Source organism: Salmo salar, chromosome ssa27, assembly GCF_905237065.1.
Source record: "Salmo salar chromosome ssa27, Ssal_v3.1, whole genome shotgun sequence".
Taxonomy (NCBI): domain Eukaryota; kingdom Metazoa; phylum Chordata; class Actinopteri; order Salmoniformes; family Salmonidae; genus Salmo; species Salmo salar.
This window is the reverse complement of record NC_059468.1, coordinates 14732730-14759415: the sequence shown is the minus strand read 5'-3', so window position 1 is coordinate 14759415 and position 26686 is coordinate 14732730. Positions and strand designations below refer to the sequence as shown.

Here is a 26686-nt window from a genome sequence, read left to right as displayed (position 1 = left end):
CCCAGAAATTCCAGATGGAGGATACCCAGATTTCCTGCTTTTTCACACCTGTTTATGGGAATCTTCCAACCAGGTTCTCTGGAAAACCTGGGAATTATGGGAAAGTTACAACTCTTTTTTGTATTTTCTATTCTAGTCTAACCCTACGCTTGTTATGGGTTTCTACCTCACCTACCTAATGTATTTTCTTACTATATTATAGACTAGGGTGGGATAATATGTTATAGGGTAGTGTTATAGCCTAGGCAAGAATGTCTTACCTGCTGGAACTGAATGTGCAGTTTCTGGCTCTGCTCAGTCATCTCCAGGAACTCCCTCATGACCTCATCCTTCTCTTTGCGAGACTGCTGCAGATTGGCTGTCAGTTGTGTGATGATGCCGTCTCGCTGCTTCAAGGCAGCCTCGAAGTCCTGCAGCTGGAGGATCAAAAAGAGTACATTGTGTATACCTTGCATAATCAACGTCAGTGATTCACAAGTCACATTTTACTATGAGAAAGAAAATAGTACACTGGCTTGACTTTGACAAAGACAAAGTGTGGTCTCAACAATGGAAGCAGCTAGTTTGGGATATTTGAGGGTAAACGAGTATGGGTGGTAATACGATCACAGATCAATGTTTTTAAACCAAACAAGAAAAGTGATGTATTCCATTGAAAAGGGAAATACCAACAATAGTTTATATGCACGTTACATGTGTTTGACATGTGTGACATATTTCACTTGATATTTACAGAGTGCGGGCTGAGTCCTCATATAGTTGAGTAGTATTCTGAATATCAGAACATAAGAGAGCTCTCATATTGCTAATAACTCCGCTACCCTAACCATTTCTAAGCTGCATCCTCAACCAAAGGTCAGCCCAGCAGCGTGGGCTAAGCAAGACCAACCCCTTATGCAATCTGGTTGATGAATTAGACTCAAACATGTTTTATGTTATATGAACATTTGCAGTTGACAGGGGAAGCAGGTTATTTACTTTTTTCTTTAACTACCAATTTGAATTCCTTCATACATACACATAGAGCGCGCATGCACACGCAGCACATTACCTGTTGCACCCCTTCTGTGCCGAAGGCCGCTCTAAACTCCTCCAGCTCTCGGCTCAGCTGCTCCACCACCAGAGTCTTGGCAGCCAGCTCTTCCTCCATGACCTGTACCCTTCCGCCCCTCGTCTCCTGCTGCACAGGGTCCACTTCCTCCTGTCGTGGGGGGGACCATGGCTAGGTGAGAAATAATCTAACATCCAAAATTGCCACAGAACAGAGGGAGGAAATGGTACCTGTAGCTTGCTTAGCAATAAATTAGCATCCAAGACTGCCACAGAACTGAGGGCGAAATGGTAGCTAGCTTAGCAAATAGCTAATCTCAAAAACCACCACTGATGCAATTTGTTAGCATCCAAGGCCGCCACAGAACTGAGGGGAATGATATAAATTAACTAGTCAACATCCAAAACTGCCAAAGAACTGGCAGCCATTAAAGAGCACAGTGTTGGCAATGGTTCCCTCTCTTTCACTTTAGCTCTGTATTTCACTACTCTTACCTTATGTCACGCTCTTCTCTTTTTCTTTCTACCTCGTTCTATCTTCTTTTCCTTCTCAGAATGGTTTTAACTTCTTTACTCTCAAACAAAATCACACAGTCAATCACTTAATTTGCTGTTTTTCTCAGCCTCTATCCCCTCTCTCGCCATCACTCGCTCTTCCTACCTGCAAATGGCAAGATTACATGTGTGATTTAGCAAATGAGCAGCTCTTGTATAATTGTCCAGCGCCCCCTTCTCTAGCCACTTCACCACTCCATCCCCAATCCCTCTTTTTCTACTTCTCTTCTTCCCTGTTTTCCTCTTTCTCTTCTGACTTTCAGAGTAATTTACACCTCTGAAATGTCAAGTTCCCTGCTCCCCATCACTGCTGTTAAACTGGGGAGTGGAAGTTAAAGGATGACAGCAGCAGCCCGCCGACAATGCTGTTGTTGCTGCTGCTGCTCTGCAGTCCTTCGCCTTCAAATTAAAACCACTTCACAAGCTCAGGATCCCAGAAGCAGAGAATAAAAAGGGACTTGGTTAGTGAGTTAGTCTGAGGAAAATCTCAGGGTTAGGAGGTTAGAATGCAGTGCGGAGACAGAGGAAACATGTTACATAAAAAAAAAAAAAAGAGTGCAGTCAGTGCAGAGGTGAGTTGGCTTGTTAACAAAAAACAGTTGCTTGTTGTCTATTCAATTGTCGTACTGTACCCAGATAAACTCCTTGGAAGTCTCCATTGGGATCTTGGTCATCTCAAGGCAGCCATTCACCTATAAATTCACAATACTGTTTGGTAAAGCAGGAGGATTTCTTGGTTCAGCTTCCCATTGTTCACTCATGTACAGAGCACAGAGTGAAGGATGTAATTAAAAGTGGTATTTTGGTTCCGTCGTACATGTCAGGCTTAATGTAATGACTGCCGCCTTCTTCAAACCATTAAACTCGGTGTTACAGGCAGAGCTTTTAATGGCGGCCCTGTAGAAGAAGGGGAGGTGAGAGGTGCGGCATGACTACTTTGACTTGTCAAGTTCAGATAAATGCCAGACGGAGACTTGGAGATCTGAGTGCCTGGCAACAAGCTTGCCGAGTCACGTGGTCTGTTCCAAGAGGAAACCTGGGATAAGGCAGGACCTAAGCCCCGAACCGTAACACTAATCCTCAATAGCAGAGGCCCTTAGTAACAGATCTAGGGTCGGCTTACCCTTTGTCAAATCTGAAACAAATACTTTTAAGGTGAGGAAACAAACAAGACATTTTGCAATTTGGGTGAACTATCCCTACAAGTACAGTATATTAACACCAATAAAAAGAGTGTTCTCTGTTTGTTGTAAACTATGACGAAATTAACTCACCTCGGAGGAGTAGTCTTCGGCTGTGGTGGACACTTCACTATCTGGCTGCCATAGGAAACAACAGGAGGATTAATCAGACCCTGCATGGGGAGGACCCACCATAATAGGCCCACCGTGTGTCACCAGAACAAGTGGCCCACACAAACACAGCCCCCCACCAGCGGAGCAGAGTGGATTCCATTACAATACAACAAGCAGAAGGGAAAACAAAACTTCAAAGTGCATTAAAACTGAAGGACCATAACTACATGAGTAAGCAGTTTTAGCTAAAACAAGCCCATCCTAGGTCAACATTGTGTGTACAGTTAGCATTCTGCTTGACAGTCCCATTACTTCAAGAGTGAAAGTACAGTGAGAGAGGGACATTCTGGGGGAGCAGTTCATGATATGACAAGCCTACTGTCCTCTCATTTCCATTTTGTCTTTGTGTGGCAAGTTCTGGTCAGTTTCTGGATAAGAATAAGTCAATGGCAATGTCAAATGCGGTCTGCCCCTTTGACCTACATCCAATGGGGCATTTTGGAAGCATGCTGTGCCACATTCAATTACGGGGCACAAACCTACTTTTATAAGACGGCTCCTTTCTCAATGGAATAATGGCAGATCATTAGAGCCTATTCTAAAAAGGGGCTAATTTCACTTTAACAAGATTAAAAGTTAGAACACTATGGGGCAAGACGAGCAGAAATGAAATGAGAGGTTTTATTGTCCGAGTTTAATGGCACATTAGGCCAATAGTTCCTTTTCATTGAGGATCGAGAATGGCTTTGGTATCGGCAACAGTCTAGCCTATACTGCTTGGACTGCTTGTTGAATTCTGGTGATTCTAGGGATGGTAGAATAGGAAACGGCATTGGATGTAGCCTAGTAGCAACATTAGATGTGATTCTTAAAGAGAAGTGTCACATTTTTGACGTTTCATGCTTGCAACTTTCCACAAAAAAGAATAACATGTCCAGGATCCTGTGGGGGATTTGAATAACATTTATCTAGGGTAGGCCTATCACTTGACATTTATGAAAATCGGAAACGTGAATATGAATTTCGAAAGATAGCCAAGCTGCTTATCGTGGATTTGACTGTATCAGGACGTCAAAACATCAGATAATCAGCCTCTATTATACCACTTGTGTCAGATGGGAAATGCGGTTCATCTGTTTAAGATATGCGCAGGTGAGAGACAATACAACAGGTTAGCGCTAACACAGATCTCTGTGAAGCCATCTGCCTATACAAGTGCTTTGGAGGGGAACACTTTGAAGCTGGTGTTTCCACAGCAACCCCTCACTGCAAGGGAAGTTGCATGGCTACTTGGAACGTCTCCGTGTTAATTCAAATGGTGCGCCCTGGGCCAATTACACCCTTTATCTTGGGTATGAAAACACAATGTGAGAAGAAACAGACAAAAAATTAAAAGGTGTCAATTAAATGTTTGAACCGTTTATCAGTCTCATTATTACAAATATGGATTCAGATGAGTCCGAATTCAACGGCATGAGTCCAAACTCATGAGCGCCTTGGACCTATGAACATTTTATTATTAAATGACAGAAGTGGAAATTCGTGACATAAACAGTTCGGCGCGGTGCTGTTCAAAATGTCTGCATGCCTACAGAAATACAGTAGTCACGATTGAAAAAGTGCTGAGCTATACCTCAAGAATACCGACCACCAAAAGAAAAGACAGGCAGCAGCCACTATTCATCACCTCCGTGTCTGTTTTGTGCTGCAAGGCCACGAGGCTCTTCAACACTACAATGAGGCGGCTCAACCTGTTTAAAGGCAAATGTATGTTGCCATGGCAACCCATCATTTCCCAGTCACATTCGGGCGACAAGGGGGGGGGGGGAATGTGGTGTGGTTTTTCAACAACAGAGGGAATGAAAACTATTAATGCTGTTCGTGACACAAGTACTACAAAAGAACAGAAGGGAGGGAGGAAAGAGAGGAGTTTGCATTGTTTGGCGTAGGTGGAGTGCGGAATTGGGGGTGGCATGGTGCATGCACCTTGTTCGAGACTAGCGAATACGCTCAAGGTTGTGAGGGGCTTCCCGATTGTCTGTGAAACGCATCAAATATTTCACATTGACGACGTAACGGCGAGCCGAGTTATATTAATAACGACAGACTAAGGCGATCATTTGAAAGAGGGAGAGATTCATTGAGCGAGCTTGCAATGAAGCTTTAAAAACAAATGTCTATAGAGCTGGGAAAAGCAGCCTGAACAATTATTTTGCTCATTATCTAACCAAAGTTGAAGAAAGAAAAAAACACACTAAACAATACTTTAACCCAGCACAATAACAATATTCACAAAAATAAAGAAATACAGTTTGCCAGCTGTAACTTCAATTTCAGCTAAAAAGGTGTTGTGATTCAGCAAATCAAGAGCTAACAAGGACACTGCTCCACTGTAATATTGAACCTTTGAAAATTGGCACTCACAAAAGTAGCTCATGGCAACTGCATAAGTTACTTCAGGGGACTGTTGTGTGATATCTGCTCAAATGGATTCAGACAATGTCTTTGATTTAACAAAATGTGAATCGCTTATCAGGGTCTACGGCATTGAATATATCTATATGCGTGATACCCAAAACCTTTTTATGTCATGTTTGGACCACTACATTTTTTATTTATCTACTGTAGTATTCTATTTAACATTGACATTTTAGTAATTTAGAAGACACTATTGTGATGACCCTCCCACTCTGTCGGCTGTATTCTCTCTCTCTTTGCTCTTGTTTCCTTATTAGGATTCAGGTGGGCGGATTTGGGAGGGTCGTCAGCTACATGGGAAACACCTGGGCCCGGGTGTGTCCCAGGATAATTAGACCTCTTCCACATTCATTGAAGAGACTTTCTCCATGCAGACACCTTTATCGTTTTTTTTTACATTTTAGTAATTTAGCAGACACTATTGTGATGACCCTCCCACTCTGTCTGCTGTATTCTCTCTCTTTGCGCTTGTTGTTGTGGTATTTTTGTGGCCTTTTGGTTGTTTGCTTTGGCACCTTTCAACACCCTGCATTATCAAATGTATGCATGCAAAACACTCACACTACTGATTACTGATTACACATACCATTGTTAATTGTACTTAGTTTACTTTATTTAATAAATATATATTTTGATATTCCTTGTCCCCCTTCTGTTACGAACTTTGAGCCGGTTCGTGACACTATCCAGAGCGACGTACAGTAGTGAGTGTATACATTTTCATACTTTTTCAAGCCAAGCAACAAAAATGTGCACCTTAAAACTGTAGAAATGCTGTAGAAATAAAAGAGTACATTTAGTGTTAATTCATATTTGTGATTGAAGTTACCATGATCTTTTACTAGGTGATCAGTATGGGACAATACAGGAAGACACAGAAATATCGGCCAATACGGCTTACAATACTTCTCTACCATAGTATCAGCAAAAAAACAATCATAGTACTAACGTACATGATTCAACTAATCTAGGTCTTGAGCGGTTAATTAGCTCAATCAGTTCACCCTGTCTAGGATCAAGTAGAGAAATTCAGCACAGCAGACCAATATTTTAATAAACCGTAATTTCAATACCAGTTCTCATCCAAGTACCAGTTCTCATACCTTTACACACTACTGAACCAAGCCAGTTTCTTCTCTAGTCTATTCAACTCAGACTCTACGAATCAAGCAAGGCTGCACGCTAGGAGAAGCTCAATTCAAATGGGCAATCAATTGTTAGAGATGGTCCAGTGGTTTTTGGCCTTACCTCTATGGTGAACGTCTGGTCGTGTTTGACCGTCTCACCACAACGCAGGGTCCTGGCGAAGGTAAACTCTGTGGTAGGGGGGTCCGGTTCACCTCTTCCTCCTCCTACCACCCCCCTACTCCCCGACACCTCCTCCCCTACCAACTGATCCAACTCCTGCTCGGCCTCCCCTCTCCCCGGTCCATCTCCACCTGGGTCGTCGTCTGTTTCTCTCCTCTTTTTCTTCTTTTGCTTCTTCTGTCTGTCTGCGTGAGCTTTCCTCTGCCGGTACTCAGCCAACTGGGGTCACACAGGGAGAACAGGGAAGAAGGACAGACAAAAAGGCAAGGCAGGGTCAGTGAGGTTAAATACAGAGATTACAGTGTGTCTGCGCTGTTTAAGAGGCAGTCCAACAAACTTAGCTAAATTCTAGGTTTAAGGCCAGATGCTATGCTACACTGAACACTGACTATATTACATTTATCACAACAAACTATGCTAAATGCTATGCTAAATGCTACACATTACATTCCTTCAAAAAAGCAAGCCCAATCAACTTCAAATGATCTTTGATGATTAGTTCAATTAGCCTTTTCTGTAAGATTAGGCCTACCCAAGAATCAACTACTACTCAAATTCAATAATTGTCAGGGGGTAAAACTATGCAAAGCAGAACAATACCTACAATAGTGCTACATAGCTTGGTAAACCTGGTGTGAAACATTGCGTGCGTCCCGGAGCTATCAACCTCCGATGCAAATGTGAATCCTTGCCGTACATAGGCCCCTAATAAACAACAGTTTGCTTCCTGTTGTGGCTCACCCTAATCTTTTAAATACACACTAAAAAGGGGGGGGAAAAAGTTTTACTTCCTAGACTTCAAACATCTAATGACTGAAACGTATGGGTAATTGGGTGTATGGATGAGCCGCAGTTTTCACCACCGTAAAGCTTGTGCCGTTTTAAATTAACCTCCCTCTCCTAAATATTAGTGTGCAAAGTGATGTCTTTAGGAACAAAGGGAAGAAAAACTGTTTGGCTAGGCAAGGGGGAACACATCTGGATCTATGAAAGTCTCGAAAGATGGCCAAACGCTAATTGAGTGAATGGCGGTTTTGGGATTATCTAAATGATCCCCAGCTTACAATTGGTTTATTCATCCTACTCTGTAACTATTCCCCAGGTTGCTGTAAATGAGAATGTTTTCTCAGTCAACTTACCTGGTAAAATAAGGGTTAAATAAATTGTATTTAACCACATATATTTCACACACCCACTACAGGTCAAAAGTTTGGACAGACCTACTCATTCAATTTTTTTGTTTGTTTTTTAACCATTTTCTATATTGTAGAATATTAGTTAAGACATCAAAACTATGAAATAACACATCTGGAATCATGTAGAAACCAAACAAGTATTAAATCCAAATATATTTTATATTTGAGATTCTTCAAAGTAGCCACCCTTTGCCTTGACAACTTTGCACACTCTTGGCCTTCTCTCAACCAGCTTCATGAGATAGTCACCTGGTATACATTTCAGTTAACAGGTGTGCCTTGCTAAAAGTTAATTTGTGGAAGTTCTTCCCTTCTTAATGCGTTTGAGCCAATCAGTTGTGTTGTGACAAGGCAGGGGTGGTATACAGAAGATGGTCTTTTACCAAATAGGGCTAAGTCCATATTATAGAAAGAACAGCTCAAATAAGCAAAGAGAAACGACAGTCCATCATTACTTTAAGACATGAAGGTCAGTCCATCCAGAAAATTAAGACATTTCTTCAAATGCAATCTCAAAAACCATCAAGCGCTATGATGAATCTGGTTCTCATGAGGACGACCACAAGGAAGGAAAACCTAGAGTTCTCTCTGCTGCAGAGGATAAGTTCATTAGAGTTACCAGCCTCAGAAATTGCAGCCCAAATAAATGCTTCAGAACTCAAGTAACAGACACATCTCAACATCAACTGTTCAGAGGAGACTGCGTGAATCAGGCCTTCATAGTAAAATTGCTGTAAAGAAACAACTACTAAAGGACACCAATAATAAGAAGAGACTTGCTTGGGCCAAGAAACACGAGCAATGGACATTAGACCGGTGGATATCTGTCCTTTGGTCTGATGAGTCCAAATTTGAGATTTCTGGTTCTAACAGCCGTGTCTTTGAGACGCAGAGTAGGTGAACGGATGATCTCTGCATGTGTGTTTCCCACCGTGAAGCATGAAGGTGGTGGTGTGATGGTGCTTTGCTTGTGACACTGTCTGTGATTTATCCCATCTGGTTTGCGCTTAGTGGGACTATCATTTGTTTTTCAACAGGACAATGACCCAAAACACCTCCAGGCTGTGTAAGGTCTATTTGACCAAGGAGAGTGACGGATTGCTGCAACAGATGACCTGGCCTCCACAATCATCCGACCTCAACCCAATTTGAGATGGTTTTGGATGAGTTTGACCACAGAGTGAAGCAAAATCAGCCAAAAAGTGCTCAACATATGTGGGAACTCCTTCCAGACAGTTGGAAAAGCATTCCAGGTGAAGCTGGTTGAGAGAATGCCAAGAGTGTGCACAGCTGTCATCAAGGCAAAGGATGGCTATTTTGAAGAATCTAAAATATATTCTGATTTGTTTAACAGTTTTTGGGGTACTACATGAATCCATGTGTTATATTAGGGTTTTGATGTCTTCACTATTTTAGAAAATAGTCAAAGTAAAAGAAAAACCCTTGAATGAGTAGGTGTCCAAACTTTTGACTGGTACTAATGTGTGTGTGTGCGTACGTATGTGTGGTTGGTGGCTCCATATGGAGGGTGTGTTGCAATTGCGGAGCCTCTAGAGGCATGCAGAGGCCAAATCGAGCTCCGTACCGCATCTCCATGTACCTCCCAAATTTTGGAACAATGCGGAGGGCTCTGTATAGCTCTGCATTGACATGATGAGTTGACGGTAGGTGGGGGCGGTACATCCTGCAGAAAGCACAAACTCACTTCCTTGACAACAGCTCTGCACCGCTCCGCAAAGTGCAAGAAGTATGAATGCCCTGACTTCTGCTGAGGCCATATCACATTAAATGCTGCCGTCGGAAAGACCATGCGCCCAGATGCACATAATCTCTCCAGAATGCGCTCTCTCCCGCCAATTTGTGCACATTCATTGTTTCATAACTTCATTGTGTGAATTGTTTGCATTTGATTGTTAGTGTATATCAATTCCCCCTTACATATATCACCAGCAGTACATTTACAATTAATTCCTAACCTACAATGTTTGTTAATTTGGTTATGGTAATTTCTGTTAATTCTTTCAATATTATTATTCCAGTCTTCCCCTTATCAATGTCAGAGTGGACACATTGTTTGTAGAGCGCACAACCTATGCTACCCTTATGAGGAACAAGTTTAGGTTTATTTCATTCCATTTATGAGTTGTCAATTTAGACATTGTCTTTTGTTTGGAGCACTCCTGTCAATGTTGAATTAGGACGCGCACTCATTGAAGTAGGCCTACAGGCTACCTGGCCTGCGCGCAAATGTAGTAATACAAATGTGCCCATTTGGTGTTTCTGATAGTATTTCTGATTGGCTTTAACGCACCACCACTAATGACCTGTGGAGCTTCTCAAAGGAATGTTTTCTTCACCTCAAACAGCAAGCACACAAAGTATGTCTCTACATCCCTTGAGAATGACAATAGTTCCTCAATGTGTTTGAAAAATCTTTCCAGCTCTCTCCCTTTCGATAACAACTCAGCATGAAAGAGAAAAATGTCATGCTCTGATCCAGTGGAAATGTCATAAAAATGTTCTTATCAGTGCTCAACTGAAATAGGTTCTAGTAACCATTTTGGGTGCTGATACTGTTGATATTTAGGTGCAGGTGCTCCACAAGTCTTTTGAGCTAATTGTCTATTAAAGGAACAGGAGCTCAAGCAGTAGAACATTTGAGGTGCCGATGGTCAGCTCCGGTGAACTCCTGCCAACTCAAGCACTGCTTCTTATCCCTTGCGCAAATAGCCTACAGCTGTGTCTGTTCCGAGCTCACTGGCACAGGAAACTGAGGGCCCAGAATATTTAACAATGTTGCAAGTTTGCTAGTGCACGCTTCAGCCGGACCCAAGTTAATAGTTGATAGAACGGTTCAAGTTTGTTGCAGACAGGCCATGTGTAGCCAATGTGATTAATAGTATATTTATTTTTAAAAATCAGGATATTTTCTACCTGCAGGCTGCTATGTTTTTATTTGTTGGCTTTATGTAGGCTATTTTTACATAGTTGGTAATGGCAATATAAGTTACTTTTTAAGTTTGTATAATTTTCATTTGGTTACAATTTTGATTAACCACATGACAATGATTTTGAGATATGAAGACGTTATTATAAATTAAATGAAACTCACGAAAATGTGCATATGAAAACCATAACTGGCACGCAGATCGGGAGAAATGGTAAGATAAATTGGCATTCCACATGAGACAGGTTGCCGAATCCTTGTGTTACCCATTACTGGCAACTTCAGGAGAGTAAAGGCAGAATCTGTGAAAGCGAGCAGGAGCGGGAAGAGAAAAGTTGGGTCAGGTTAAGTTTTTTTTCATTCTGGTTATCTAGATCTCTGGCGCCCTCGAGACATTTGTCTTATTTCATCAAACCGTAAGCTTAAAGCATCAGACAAGCTCAATGCATATAGTTGATTTTATTAAAACACATAAAGGTGTGTCCATATGTAAAAAAATACACGTTTAAACATTTCGACCAATCGATTGGTCGAAAGAAAAGATGACTTACGGTCGACCAAGAATTATTATTTTCCCGGGGACAGCCCTACATAGAATAAACACAAATCAGCCCTCAGAGCATGCGCGGCTGTGTGTGTACACACACACACACACAAAAACTTCCCGCAGTCTGCACCCACAAACACACACATATGTAATTTCCCTCTGTGCACCAACAGCAGGGGTTCAGTACAGTTAATCGCCACAAGAGAATGCTGGCACTAATTACATGACTTGGACAGTAAAAGCCCTGATATCCATTATGGATGAAGGACTGGTGGCAGCCACTGAGTGAGTTCTAATACAAGAGTCAGTGAACTGAATGGCCGGCTATGGGAGCTGGGTGAAAGCAGGGGAGCTCACACAGCAGGCTATTATGGGCAGCAGATGTCACACGGCATGGCGAGCAACAGGTAGCCCCTGTTGCCAAGGATACTACACCCCACTTACCTGGGAGGGGGCTGACTGCACCATCGGACAACGTAGCTTAAAAGAGGGCACATTTCCAGACTGAGGTTATCCTACAGCACAATGCAGCTCTACCTAGTGCATGCAGCTATAGAGTTAGCAGGGGTCTGCAACACATGCCCCGGGGGCAATTGTTCGGCCACCTGCTTTGATGTGGCCCCTCCAACTTGTGATCACATTTTAGCAAGAACATTTCCTAATAACCCACTTGTCTAACCCACCCTACCTATAGGCTATTATGCTTTATATCTTTTTATTTAACCAGGCAAGTCAGTTAAGAACAAAAATTCTTATTTACAGAACGACAGATTTTTAACTTGTCAGCTTCGGGATTCGATCTAGCAACCTTTCGGTTACTGGTCCAACGCTCTAACCACTAGGCTACTAGGCTTTATGACCAGTTAAAGGTAGAAAACTGCATCAATTTTGGCCATTACAGAGTAGGAGGCCAAGTCTCGAATAAGGCTTTTGAGTCAATCATATTTCATGGCTTTTCAAAATGGCTCAGGGAGCTTGTTAATCCACTCACAGCTGTCATGTTTGCTATGAAACTGAGATGTTAATTAAATACTACAGACTGCATTGAAGTGTTGAGTTAGGAAGGTAGCCTAGCAGTTAAGAGCGTTCGGCCAGTAACCGAAAAGTCCCTGGTTCGAATCCCCAAGCCAAAAACGTGAAAAATCTTTTGATGCATCATTGAGCAAGGCACTTAACTGCACCTGTAAGTCATTCTGGATAAAAGTGTCTGCTAAATAACAAAAAAAATAATAAATAATAATAATAACAGCTAGTTCAACAGTATTGTGAATATGTTATCGGAACAGGCAATGTAACATCTACAAACGTTTTTCTAAAACATGCCCTTTACATGGTCCGTTTTGAAACTTTCTCTGCAAAGCTTAACTTTGATAAAGGTTTTATATGGTCTATAATTGGTTTCTCTTTTTATTGTCAGTATCCTTTTTCAGCGTTATGATATCCATAACTGTCGTCAATGTGATGGATATATCATCTTCAGAAACATGTGCATTAACTACATTGTGTGTGCTTTTTCTGATATGCATTCTTTAGACTTTTACTGAAGCCATTGTTGACATATTGAAAATGATGTGATACCTTAGAAATATACGCGGAAATGCATTCCTCACACATGGCAGTAGTGTGTTTTTTGATAGAAAGATCAGAAGAGTGGTTATCCACAATCTGTGACTACATGTAGGTAGAGTTATCAAAGTGACTATGCACACATGATAACATCAGAGAGTAGCAGCGGTGTAAAAGAGGGGGAGAGGGGGGATGCAAATAGTCTGGGTAGCCATTTCATTAGATGTTCAGGAGTCTTATGACTTGGGGGTAGAAGCCTCTTGGACCTAGAATTGGCGCACCAGTAACTCTGAACGTAAGGCGCTACAGCTCAGCGTTCAACACCATAGTGCCCACAAAGCTCATCACTAAGCTAAGGACCCTGGGAGTAAACACCTCCCTCTGCAACTGGATCCTGGACTTCCTGACGGGCCGACCCCAGGTGTTAAGGGTAGGCAAAAACACGTCTGCCACGCTGATCTTCAACACTAGGGGCCCCTCCTGTACTCCCTGTTCACCCACGACTGCGTGGCCAAACACGACTCCAACACCACCATTAAGTTTGTTGACGACACAACAGTGGTAGGCCTGATTACCGACAACGATGAGACAGCCTATAGGGAGGTGGTCAGAGAACTGGCAGTGTGGTGCCAGGACTAAAACCTCTCAATGTGAGCAAGACAAAGGAGCTGATCGTGGACTACAGGAAAACGCAAGCCGAACAGGCCCCCATTGACATTGACGGGGCTGTAGTGGAACGGGTCAAGAGTTTCAAGTGCCCTGGTGTCCACATCACCAACGAACGATCATGGTTCAAACACACCAAGACAGTCATGAAGAGGGCACGACACAACCTTTTCCTCCTCAGGAGACTGAAAAGATTTGGCATCGGTCCCCAGATCCTCAGAAATGTTCTACAGCTGCACCATCGAGAGCATCCTGACCAGTTGCATCACCGCCTGGTATGGCAACTGCTCGGCATCTGACCATAAGGCGCTAAAGAGGGTAATGCGTACGGCCCAGTACATCACTGGGGCCAAGCTTCCTGCCATTCAGGACCTCTATAATAGGCGGTGTCAGAGGAAAGCCCCAAAAAATTGTCAGAGACTCCAGTCACCCAAGTCATAGACTGTTCTCTGCTACCGCACGGCAAGCGGTACCGGAGCCCCAAGTCTAGGACCAAAAGGCTCCTTAACAGCTTCTACCCCCAAGCCATAAGACTGCTGAACAATTAATCAAAATGGCCACCGGACTATTTACATTGACACCCCCGTCCATTTGTTTTGTACACGGCTGCTACTTGTTGTTTATTATGCATAGTCACATCACCCCTATCTACATGTACAAATTACCTCAACTAACCTGTACCCCTGCACACTGACTCGATACCGGTACACCCTGTATATAGCCTTTTTGTTTTTTTACGGTAGTTTATTTGGTCAATATTTTCTTAACTCTTCTTGAACTGCTGAAAAGAAACAAGACAAGAAAATACATTAAAAAAAAGGTGCTGAAAATAAGTCTAAAAAAATAACACTTTAATTCTTTGCATTAGAAACACTAGCTATGACCTGCCTTATTTAGCTAGCTCAATGTGAAATTTTGCTGGTTAAGGGCTTGTAAGTAAGCATTTCACGGTAAGGTCTACACTTGTTGTATTCGGCACATGTGACAAATAAAGTTTGATTTGAAAAACATCAAGCGGTATGATGAAACTGGCTCTCATGAGGACGGCCACCGGAAAGGAAGACCCAGAGTTAACTCTGCTGCACAGGATACATTTATTATAATAAGTGCACCTCAGATTGCATCCCAAATAAATGCTTCACCGAGTTCAAGTAACAGACACATCTCAACATCAACTGTTCAGAGGAGACTTCAAGAATCAGGCCTTGATGGTCGAATTGCTGCAAAGAAACCACTACTAAAGGACACCAATAAGAGAAGAGACTTGCTTGGGCTAAGAAACACGAGCAATGGCCATTAGACCGGTGTAAATCTGTCCTTTGGTCTGATGAGTCCAAATTTGAGATTTTTGGTTCCAACCGCCGTGTCTTTGTGAAACGCAGAGTAGGTGAACGGATGATCTCCGCATGTGTGGTTCCCACCGTGAAGCATGGAGGAGGTGTGATGGTGTGCTTCTCTGGTGACACGGTCTGTGATTTATTTAGAATTCAAGGCACACTTAACCAGCATGGCTACCACAGCATTCTGCAGCGATACGCCATCCCATCTGGTTTGCACTCAGTGGGACTATCATTTGTTTTTCAACAGGACAATGACCCAAAACACACCTCCAGGCTGTGTAAAGGCTATTTGACAAAGAAGGAGAGTGATGGAGTAATGCATCAGATGACCTGGCCTCCACAAACACCCGACCTCAGCCCAATTGCGATGGTTCGGGATGAGTTGGACCGCAGAGTGAAGGAAAAGCAGCCAACAAGTGCTCAGCATACGTGGGAATTCTTTCACGACTTCAGGAAAAGCATTGAGAGATGCTGGTTGAGAGATTGTCAAGCGTGTGCAAAGAAAGCTGTCATCAAGGCAAAGCGTGGCTAATTTGAAGAATCTCAAATACAAAATATTTTTTGGTTACTACTTCATCCCATATGTGTTATTTCATAGTTTTGATGTCTTCACTATTATTCTACATTGTAGATAAAAGTAAAATTAAAGAAAAAAAGGAGTTGATGTCCAAACTTTTGACTGGTACTGTATATAAAGACAAAAACGTACTTCTGTAGTTTATACCCTTAGCATCTACCATTATGTACAGTGCCTTCAGAAAGTATTCATACCCCTTAACTTATTCCACACTTATGTTACAGCCTGAATTCAAAATGGATTTAAAAAAAAATCCCCCCTCGCCCATTAAGATAACATGTTTTCAGAAATGTTTTCACTTTATCAAACGTATTGAAAAATAACTACAAAAATATCTAATTTAGATAAGTATTCACGCCTGAGTCAATACTTCATAGAAGCACCTTTGGCAGTGATTACAGCTGTGAGTCTTTCTTTCAGTTGTGAGACTAAGAGCTTTGCCCACCTGGAATGTACAATATTTGCACATTCTTTGCTAGATAAACATTTTCAGGTTTTGCCATAGATTTTCAAGTAAATTTAAGTCAAAACTGTAACTCGGCCAGGAACATTCACTCTCTTCTTGGTAAGCAACTCCGGCGTAGATTTGGCCTTGTGTTTTAGGTTACTGTCCTGTTGAAATGTGAAGTCATCTCCCAGTGTCTCGAAAAACTCCTCATTCCTTAACGATTTCAAGCATACCCATTACATGTTGCAGCGACCACTATGCTTGAAAATATGGAGAGTAGTACCCTTGTAATGTCTCGTATTGTATTTGCCCCAAACATAACGCTTTGTATTCAGGACAAAGGTTAATTGCTTTTCCACATTCTTTGCAGTATTACTTTAGTGCCTTGTTGCAAACAGGATGTAAGTTTTTTTTAATATTTTTTTTTATTCTGTACATGCTTCCTTTTTACATTTTTTCCCCCCTTTTTCTCCCCAATTTGAATCCAATTACGATCTTGTCTCATTGCTGCAACTCCAACAGGCTCAGGAGAGGCAAAGGTCGAGTAATGCGTCCTCCAAAACATGACATGCCAAGCCGTGATTCTCAACACCCGCTCGCTTAACCTGAAAGCCAGCCACACCAATGTGTCGGAGGATTAACAGTTCAACTGACGACCAGAGTCAGCTTGCAGGCACCCGGCCCGCCACAAGGAGTCGCTAGAACGCGATGAGCCAAGTAAAGCCCCACCGGCCAAACGCTCACCTAACCGGGCCAACTGTGCACCGCCCTATGGTACCCCAGGTCACGGCCGGTTGTGACTTGGATCGAACCCCAGGCTGTAGTGACGGTGCGAACACTGCGATGCAGTGCCTTAGACCGCTGCACACTCGGGAGGCCTGGCTTACTTCAGTTCACTCAGTCAATTAAGTTAGTATTGTGGTGTAACTACAACGTTGTTCATCCATCCTCAGTTTTCTCCTATCATAGCCATTAAACTCTGTTTTAAAGTCACCATTGACCTCATGGTGAAATCCTTGAGCAATTTCCTTCCTCTCTGGCAACTGAGTTAGGAAGGACGCCGGTATCTTTGTAGCGACTAGGTGTATTGATACACCATCCAAAGTGTAATTAATATATATATATATTTTTTTTTACCCATCTACCAATAGGTGCCCTTCTTTGTGGTTGAATCTGTTTGAAATTCACTGCTCGACTGAGGACCTTAGAGATAATTGTATGTGTGGGGTACTGAGATGACATAGTCATTCAAAAATCATGTAAAATACATGTGAAAAATAAAACTAACAAATGTTTCCTGATATCTTATATCTCAGAGATATAGGAGAGACACTATATGTTGTTCCGTGTAGTGAATCTGTTATTCAAAGCGTTTGTATGGACTAATAGCAGTGAGGCCTAAACATTTTTTTATCAAATATTGTTTTTAGATTTTTCTTTGATACTTCAAGGGGTAATAAAATTCCAAATAAAATAGAAAAATGATCCTTGGTATGACCTTCCTAAAACAATTCCATATAGCTTAGTAGTAAACCCCCCATTATCAAAATTTGTTTTTTGGTAGAAATGCCTTATGGAACTTTCCTGTGCCTTAAAAACACACTTATATGCAAGTAGGAATACAATAGTTAAATTAAGAGCTTAGTTGGTTTAGCCACAGAAAAAGACACCAACCTTCAGCAAAGCCATGATTGGCTGAGATAATGATTAGGCTGGACACCGAGAGATGAGTTTGGATTGGTCTGTCATGTAGCACGCTACGCTCTATAATATGAGCTGGTCAGGATGTGTTGGTAATCCATTCTAAAGCAGCTTTTTTGAAAGATATCACATAGCAGAATTGCATAAATGTTGCTCTCCACTTTCTGGAGGATCGAGTTTTAAAATCAGTGGAATTAGAGTATGATAGCTAAGGAGATGAATAAAATTCTGGCGTTTGATTGCAAATACGCAGACAGAAGGCTGTTGTAAACCACCTGTCTCCGGATTACATCTTCAAACTAAGGGCAACCATGGCATCCGCGACAGAGAGGGAGAAGCGCTCATCCATGTATACGGTAAGAGAGTCTAGCTAGCTATATTTTCAGATATTACACATTTCTTATTTTGTCAGAAATTTGTTTTCATTGCAAGTGAAAGTGCACTGTTAGCTAGCTAGCTAACGTTACATGTATGATCTGTGTAGTAAAATTACTTGTATCTCAGAGCCATTTGCATTGCTAGTTATAGCCTAATGTTAGCTAGCTAACATTGAACCTGGTTGGTTAGCTACCTGCAGATTCAAGGAGGGTAATAACATAGAGTTGGGATTATGGTTCATTGTTTAGCTAGCTCACTACACGTACAAACAAGAGACTCCGCTATGCAAGTACAGTTGAAGTCGGAAGTTTACATACACCTTAGCCAAATACATTTAAACTCAGTTTTTCAAAATTCCTGACATTTAATCCCAGTAAGAATTCCCTGTCTTAGGTCAGTTAGAATCACCACTATTTTAAGAATGTGAAATGTCAGAATAATAGTAAAAGGGTTATTTTATTTCTTTCATCACATTCCCAGTGGGTCAGAAGTTTATATACACTCAATTAGTATTTGGTAGCATTGCCTTTAAATGTTTGACCCAAGACTTCCACAATCTTCCCACAATATGTTGGGTGAATTTTGGCCCATTCCTCCTGACAGAGCTGGTGTAACTGAAACAGGTTTGTAGGCTTCCTTGCTCGCACATACTTTTTCAGTTCTGCCCACACATTTTCTATAGGATTGAGGTCAGGGCTTGACTTTGTTGTCCTTAAGCCATTTTTCCACAACTTTGCAAGTATGCTTGGGGTCATTGTCCATTTGGAAGACCCATTTGCGACCTAGCTTTAACTTCCTGACTAATGTCTTGAAATGTTGCTTCAATATAGCCACATAATTTCCCTCCCTCATAATGCCATCTATTTTGTGAAGTGCACCAGTCCCTCCTGCAGCAAAGCACCCCCACAACATGATACTGCCACCCCCGTTCTTCACAGTTGGGATTGTGTTCTTCGGCTTGCAAGCCTCCCCCTTTTTCCTCCAAACATAATGATGGTCATTACGGCCAAACAGTTCTATTTTTGTTTCATCAGACCAGAGGACATTTCTCTAAAAAGTACGATCTTTGTCCCCATGTGCAGTTGCAAACCGTAGTCAGGCTTTTTTATGGCGGTTTTGGAGCAGTGGCTTCTTCCTTGCTGAGCGGCCTTTCAGGTTATGTCGATATAGGACTCGTTTTACTGTGGATATAGATACTTTTGTACCCGTTTCCTCAAGCATCTTCACAAGGTCCTCTGCTGTTGTTCTTGGATTGATTTGTACTTTTCGCACCAAAGTACGTTCATCTCTAGGAGACAGAACGCGTCTCCTTCCTGAGTGGTATGACGACTGCGTGGTCCCATGGTGTTTATACTTGTGTGCTATTGTTTGTACAGATGGACGTGGTACCTTCAGGCGTTTGGAAATTGCTCCCTAGGATGAACCAGACTTGTGGAGTTCTCCAATCGTTTTTCTGAGGTCTTGGTTGATTTCTTTTGATAGGCTAATTGATATCATTTGAGTCAATCAGAAGCATCTAAAGCCATGACATAATTTTCTGGAATTTTCCAAGCTGTTTAAAGGCACAGTTAGTGTATGTAAACTTCTGACACACTGGAATTGTGATAGTGAATTATAAGTGAAATAATCTGTCTGTAAACGATTGTTGGAAAAAATGACTTGTGTCATACACAAAGTAGATGTCCTAACAGACTTGCCAAAACTATAGTTTAACAAGAAATTTGTGGAGTGGTTGAAAAACAAGTTTTAACGACTCCAACCTAAGTGTATGTAAACTTCCGACTTCAACTGTAACTATTTCAATAGAATGTTTATGATGTCACTACGACAACTGTCGATTGACGTAGCTGGTAAATTCGAAAAATAACTGACGAATTTAGGAAAACTCAACATCCGTTAAATATGGCCAGTGTCAGTAAACGTTTGCAAAACAACATAATTAAATTGTTTCCAGTAGCACAGTTGCAGTCACCAACGCTCTGATAACATACAAACAGCCTAACCGGCTCTGCTAGGGCGAGTAAAATGGTCAGAGTGAGCTGTTCTCTCATTTGTGCCTGGAAGTAGCTAGCAAGCTGACAACGCTCTCAGTTTACGAATGCCACACTCCAGATAAAATGTATAAACACACCTGTAGAACAAGCCAGCCCTTTAGTCTTGAAATCTTTGGTTGTTTAGTACATAGCCTCACATTAGAATCCTTAAAGAGATGGTTGTGGCAAAAGCTTAAAAGGGTGTGAACAATGCTGAATGGGTGTACACAAAGAAGAGCTCTCAGTAGGTACCAAAACATTCAAGGGCCATTTCTCAAAAGTGAGGTTACAAATGAATTTATATAAAGCCCTTTTACCATCAACTTTCAAAGCATAATTACTTTCCCATTGTTCCTCAACTATAGTGTATGATATACCATTTTCTAGCTCTGAGTCTCTACTTTATTCCAATGTAAAAAACACAATTTCAAATTTTGCTACATAAAACTGAATCGAAACAGTCAGTCACAAATGTGTTATGATAGATATTGACTAAGAAATCTTAATAATTTGAATGTCTATTTCAGACTCTATACCATCCATAACGGTCCTGTTTCCTCTTTAAAGTAATAATGGAAATGACAATCTTTTCATAATTATAATTTTTGTGTTCAGCCACGCCTTTCCTTTGAAAATGGCTACCTATGTTTTGACCTAAGACTTACAAATTCAGACTTTTGGTATTATGTTCATTCTCCAAAAAAAGCTTGTCCATTTCATGTAGGCTAAGATCCATGCTAATATTTAGAAGTCTGCTTTTTGGTTATAGGCGTACACTCTCCCCCAACGGGTGCTATAGACACACACATCAAATGTTAATTTCTATTTTGTTTGTGCATTGCGTGAGACATTATAGTTGTAATTTTGCGTGCAAATGTATCATCCATAACGCTGGAATCGCCCAATATTAAAATCATAGTAAAACACTTGTGGTACAGGAGGTTGAAAAAGGGTAGACCTAACTATTATTACTTTTGGTTCATACAGATTATTTGCAGATCTTCAAAAATACAGACTCATTAGTTTCATTAGGCCAAGTGTAAACTGCAACATCTATGCTTACTTTAACACATAGGGAGGCTGAGGAGTTACTGCATGTCAACAGAGTTTTAGCTTGCATAGCTTTAATACATGTAGGCCAATAGTTTGCAGATGGTCTGGTCCAGATCTTTGGGGATTTGCACAGCAGAAACAAATTCAATTCATTTTCTCCCAAAAGTAAATTGGAATCCTTGGCTAATCTTTCACAGAGTTCAATTGCAGATGATTCTGTGTTGCCCTATTTGGCAAAGGACCATCGAGTTGGACAAGCACATGGGACTGAGGCCTGCGTAGGTGTATAATGCCATCTGCAGTTTCAAAAGACGGAGTAATTCTGACAACGTTTTGCAAACATTCTTTATCTGGGACAGACAGGTAGCCTAATTAAGTCTTCACTGCTTATTCCTATGCTACTCTAAGCACTTCAAATCAAAACACTGGCTTGTTGGATAATAATTCTAGAGATTTCTGCATCAAGCATTCCATCATTGAGTTGTTTCACAAAAGGTCTAGGTTAGCTAATTTAGCCGCTGGCACCGTTACAAGAGAGCGATTTTCTGTTACTCAGTGTCACTGCTTATCCCCCCACTGATACCAACAATAGATAAACACAATTAACATCGAACACCGTACCATACTATGTTCAGTGTTTTTTTGGGGCTTTCTATTTGATCAATTATGGCACATTGAGTAATGTTTGCTGTAAGTGGGCGATGATTGTTCACTTAGACAGATCACACTATAGATAGCTTGTTTTCTGTACCCACTAGGCTACTGTGATTTTTTGTTGTTGTAACAAGCACTGATTGAAAGACAATGAATAACGATCAACAGCAGATTCAATTAGGTGGTAGTGTGTAGTTATAGGCCTAAATACATGGGACCCTTATCACATTTGTAACACCCGTCTTTATTGCCAAGATGAATACTAGAATGACTTAGGCTACAGAATTAGATGCTCAAAGGCAAAAGGCTGAACAATACACTAACCACAGCTGGGTGTACAAACGGAAAACGTATAGGTAGCCTAAAAGTTTTGTACCTCCAAATGATCATGAACGTGGTTGAACTAAGGGCACTTGGCTCTGGAGACTAGACCATTACACAAGATAGCTTTAGACCGAAATGGAGTCATTAGCAGAGTCAAGACTGATTAATTACCCAAAGGCTCCGAACGTACGCTCAATATGGACTAAACAGAGTGTGACCACCATACGGGGTATTAAAACTTGATTCAAACTTGTAATTGCTTGCGAGTCGGAAGAAGCAGACAGTTTTTAGGAATTGCAGGATTGATTCAAAGTGCCACCTCCAAGAGCAGAAGAAAAATGCCATACACCCACAAAGTAAAGATAGGTCTATTACTTTAAGGATCTTGTAGAAAGGAGCATAGGTGGTGGGTGTTTAGAGGCCCCTATGTTGGCGGAGTAGAGACATTTTTGCATTTTTCAGCAAATTTCCTGCAATTCTAGTAATTTCTCCATGGAGCTAAGAGAAAATGTTGCAGTTTGAAAGCAAATTTCATGCAATTCTATGCATTTTGCCATGGCTAATGCTGTGTTCATTTTCTCAAACAAAATCAATAGATGGTATTTTTTTGTGGGGTGGGGGGGGGGGTTCTCCCCGTCTAGTTTTTATTTTGGTGATTGTAAATTCTCAAAGATAATATTATTAAAAGTGCAATATGCTGAAATCTCGCTGCCTATTGATGGATGCTGAAATTCTAATAGTTGGAACTGATTTCAGTTTATGTGACAAAACAATGTATAGTGTAGAGAATCATAGTACCATCTAAACAGTTGTGAAATATATTTTCAATTACTAAAAATATTGTATTTTCAGCTGATTGAAACTGGTGTACAAAACTCAAAAGTAAGATGCAAAAACAAAACTAAAGAACGGGGGGCATAGAAATAGCAAACATAGAACAGATCTACCACTTCTTACACTTGCATTCAATGAGTGACAGATCTATAACTCTCATTTCTATGTGAATTTGATCAGGTCATCCAAAAAGTGACATATTGCAGCCTTAAAAAATATATATTAGGTGTTTTCTATGTACTTTATATATGGTTGTAGTCATTTAAAAGCATTTTTCCATCCCGGAAAATATATAAATAAAAATGTCGCTGTTTCTTGGGTTAACTTAAAAATGTCCTTGTTTTTGAAAGAAAAGCTAATTTTGTCCTTTAAAATTACATCAAATTGATCAGAAATACAGTGTAGACATTGTTAATGTTGTAAATGACTATTGGAGCTGATTTTTTATGGAATCTCTACATAGGCCCATTATCAGCAACCATCACTCCTGTGTTCCAATGGCACGTTGTGTTAGCTAATGCAAGTTGATCATTTTAAAAAGCTAAATGATCATTAGAAAACCCTTTTGCAATTATGCTGTACTGTGAAGGGAGTAGTACACAGCGTTGTACGAGATCTTCAGTTTCTTGGCAGTTTCTCGCATTGAATTGCCTTCATTTCTCAGAACAAGAATAGACTGACGAGTTTCAGAAGAAAGTCTTTGTTTCTGGCCAATTTGATCCTGCAATCGAACCCACAAATGCTGATGCTCCAGATACTCAACTAGTATAAAGAAGGCCAGTTCAATTGCTTCTTTAATCAGCACCACAGCTGAAAGCTGTGCTAACATAATTGCAAAAGAGTTTTCTAAATGATCAATTAGCCTTTTAAAATTATAAACTTGGATTAGCTAACACAAGGTGCCATTGGAACACAGGAGTGATGGTTGCTGATAATGGGCCTCTGAACACCTATGTAAACTCAGCAAAAAAGAAACATCCCTTTTTCAAGACCCTGTCTTCAAAGATAATCCCTAAAAAGCCAAATAACTTCACAGATCTTCATTGTGAAGGGTTTAAACACTGTTTCCCATGCTTGTTCAATGAACCATAAACAATTAATGAACATGCACCTGTGGAACGGTCTTTCAGGCACTAACAGCTTACAGACGGTAGGCAATTAAGGTCACAGTTATGAAAACTTAGGACACTAACGAGGCCTTTCTACTGACTCTGAAAAACACCAAAAGAAAGACGCCCAGGGTCCCTGCTCATCTGCGTGAACGTGCCTTAGGCATGCTGCAGGGAGACATGAGGACTGCAGATGTGGCCAGGGCAATAAATTGCAATGTCCATACTGTGAGACACCTAAGACAGCGCTACACGGAGACAGGACGGACAGCTGACCGTCCTCGCAGTGGCAGACCACGTGTAACAACACCTGCACAGGATCAGTACATCCGAACATCACACCTGCGGGACAATTCCATTAAATTCCATAAAAAAAACAGCCGTTTCCAGCTCTTAACAATGTCTACACTGTATTTCTGATCAATTTGATGTTATTTTAATGGACAAAAATCTTTTGCTTCTCTTTTAAAATTTTTTTTTAAATTAAAAAATTTGAACGGTAGGTAGAGTATATATATTTTTTCCCTGTTTGGACTTAGGCCATGCAAAAAAAAAATGCTTAGGCGGCCCGCCCAAGGATTTCAAAATCCCTGATGAATAAAATCAACAAGCCCTAAACTCCATTTACGTGAACAGTCAAATGGGCTGTGTCAGAGCTCTAAAGCACGATTAGTGTCTTTCCAGTGACGAGGTAAGCCACTTGCTGTTGCTGGCACAATGCCCGACAGCCATCTTGACTGCTGCTGCGACAATCAAAAGTTGGCATGTCAACACAGTCATGACACATAGTGATTCCGACACCATCAAAAAAAGCATAGGCTACAGGCAGCAAAGTCTAATAGGGGCAAAAAATAAAACATGTCAATGATCTAAAAAGGCCAGTATTGCAATTGAAATAAAATAAATTAGACATCTCATGTTTCCAACAGTTCTCCATTGCAGACTGTGGAGAGGCTCTTCTGTATTATTTTTAAGCGAGAGCCTTTTGGGCCTCTGTGCTCCAGAGAACATATGAAATGGTGGGTTTTATGATTCTCCTCAGCCACAAACTTACTACATAATGGCTCCAGTCCTTTAAATATTTAGCATAATATTAGGACGTGCAAGAAAATGGTGAAAGGAGAAGCTGTTGAGGCACAATTACAATACCATGGAGCAGAGGGGTTGACTTGACTGTAGGATGTTCATGTTCTTTCATTTGTGAAAAGTACACACTTTAAATCAAATGCATATCGACCTGGCTGTTATTGTTGAATGTGCAGAAAGATGGAATGGAATTCACTACAATGCTAGGCTATATGCTCAGTAAAACCCATGAGGTTTGATATAGCCACCTGGGTGAATGGGAAATAGGAAAAGTAAGGCATTGGCAATGTTTTCCCTAAAAACAAATGTTGATGGCGGGGTGCAGAGGAACCTGTAACAGCCCCCATGGAAGCCAACATCAAAACATTTCTATTGAAGTCATTGGAGTTCAAATTCCTTCAGGTGAGGCATCATAACTGTGAGGGATAGCATTGGTAAGGAAATCACTGTATTATCCTTTTCATACACAGACCAAAAATCGCACTAATTTACCATGCCTGTGACATGCCTCGCAAAGTTTCTCTCTTTGCATAGCCCCTACTAAGCATGCACTGTTTTCTTAACCACAACTGGATGAATCAATAAAGAATTACTGAGGGAATAAATGTCACTGAATGATGATGATGAATAAAGTAGGCTAACGCAATTGAAGGCATGTATCAAATTGTTGCTTAATGAATCTCCCAAAGTCATCCAATCCTTGTAATAAATTTGAAGCAATAGCCTACCCACACGTGGTCAACTTGATCATTTCAGCACTGTTTTGATTGGGACAGCGCCATCGCGCTGCTTTGAGACAAGGGTGGGGATTCGTCTTGATAAATCAATAATGTCCGATTTTAGTTTTCACTGAATCTCCGTTTGGATATTGGTTAGGCTACAATTAGGTTGGGGAAACATTAGCTAAGTTAAGGGGAGTGCTGCTCATGATCATCTTGTGTAGTTGGCTCATGTATTAGAAAATTGTGCCAGCATGTTATGTAGTTTAACAAGTGGATTATTTTACTCTTCACTCGCAGTTGCTTGGTAGCCTAGGGCTACTCCTGACCAAAAGCCTATGAATTCACTGACTTGTCTGATAATCAATCAATGTGATTTTGTTTCACTGAATCTGTCTGTATAGGCTATTTGGTTAATTGGTTTTTGACTGGGCAAATAAGTGGAGGTGGTATAAGCTCATCTATTGTTTTCTCATTTATCACTGATCACAAACATTTAGCATGCAATAATGTAGCATAAATCAAGTGTAGGCCTATTATTTTGCCCAATTGCCTATAGGCAACTCAAAGTCCGCAGAGATATGAACACAAATAGTTTCATATTTAAACATTTAAATTGCACAACAATTCCATGTGAATCTGCTAACTATAATGTGTAGACTTTCCGAGATACAGTTTGTCATCCTATCATTAGTAAGAATGTCTCAGACGCCAACTGATCTGGCATCATATTCATTTAGTACCAACGCATATTTTCAACTGGTTGGATTGCCGAAATATGGTTCCTTCCCCCCACCTTTTGATGTTCACAGACTATGTTAA

At 41.0% G+C, this 26686-nt stretch overlaps 1 protein-coding gene across 8 annotated transcripts in view; it reads right to left on the bottom strand.

Moving 5' to 3' along the window:
- LOC106588567 (A kinase (PRKA) anchor protein 9) overlaps nucleotides 1-26686 on the bottom strand; it is a 142083-nt gene that overhangs the window by 110895 nt on the left and 4502 nt on the right. For 6 of the 8 annotated variants that reach the window (XM_045709244.1, XM_045709243.1, XM_045709248.1 and 3 more), the window contains exons 2-6: nucleotides 6627-6905; nucleotides 2880-2924; nucleotides 2238-2297; nucleotides 1052-1201; nucleotides 261-416 (exon numbers count right to left, since the gene is read on the bottom strand). In XM_045709244.1, coding sequence (XP_045565200.1) covers nucleotides 261-416; nucleotides 1052-1201; nucleotides 2238-2297; nucleotides 2880-2924; nucleotides 6627-6905 — 690 coding nt within the window. Of the gene's footprint in view, nucleotides 1-260; nucleotides 417-1051; nucleotides 1202-1545; nucleotides 1667-2237; nucleotides 2298-2879; nucleotides 2925-6626; nucleotides 6906-26686 lie in introns of those variants that run through there. The other 2 variants (XM_045709247.1, XM_045709249.1) reach the window with 2 other exon arrangements.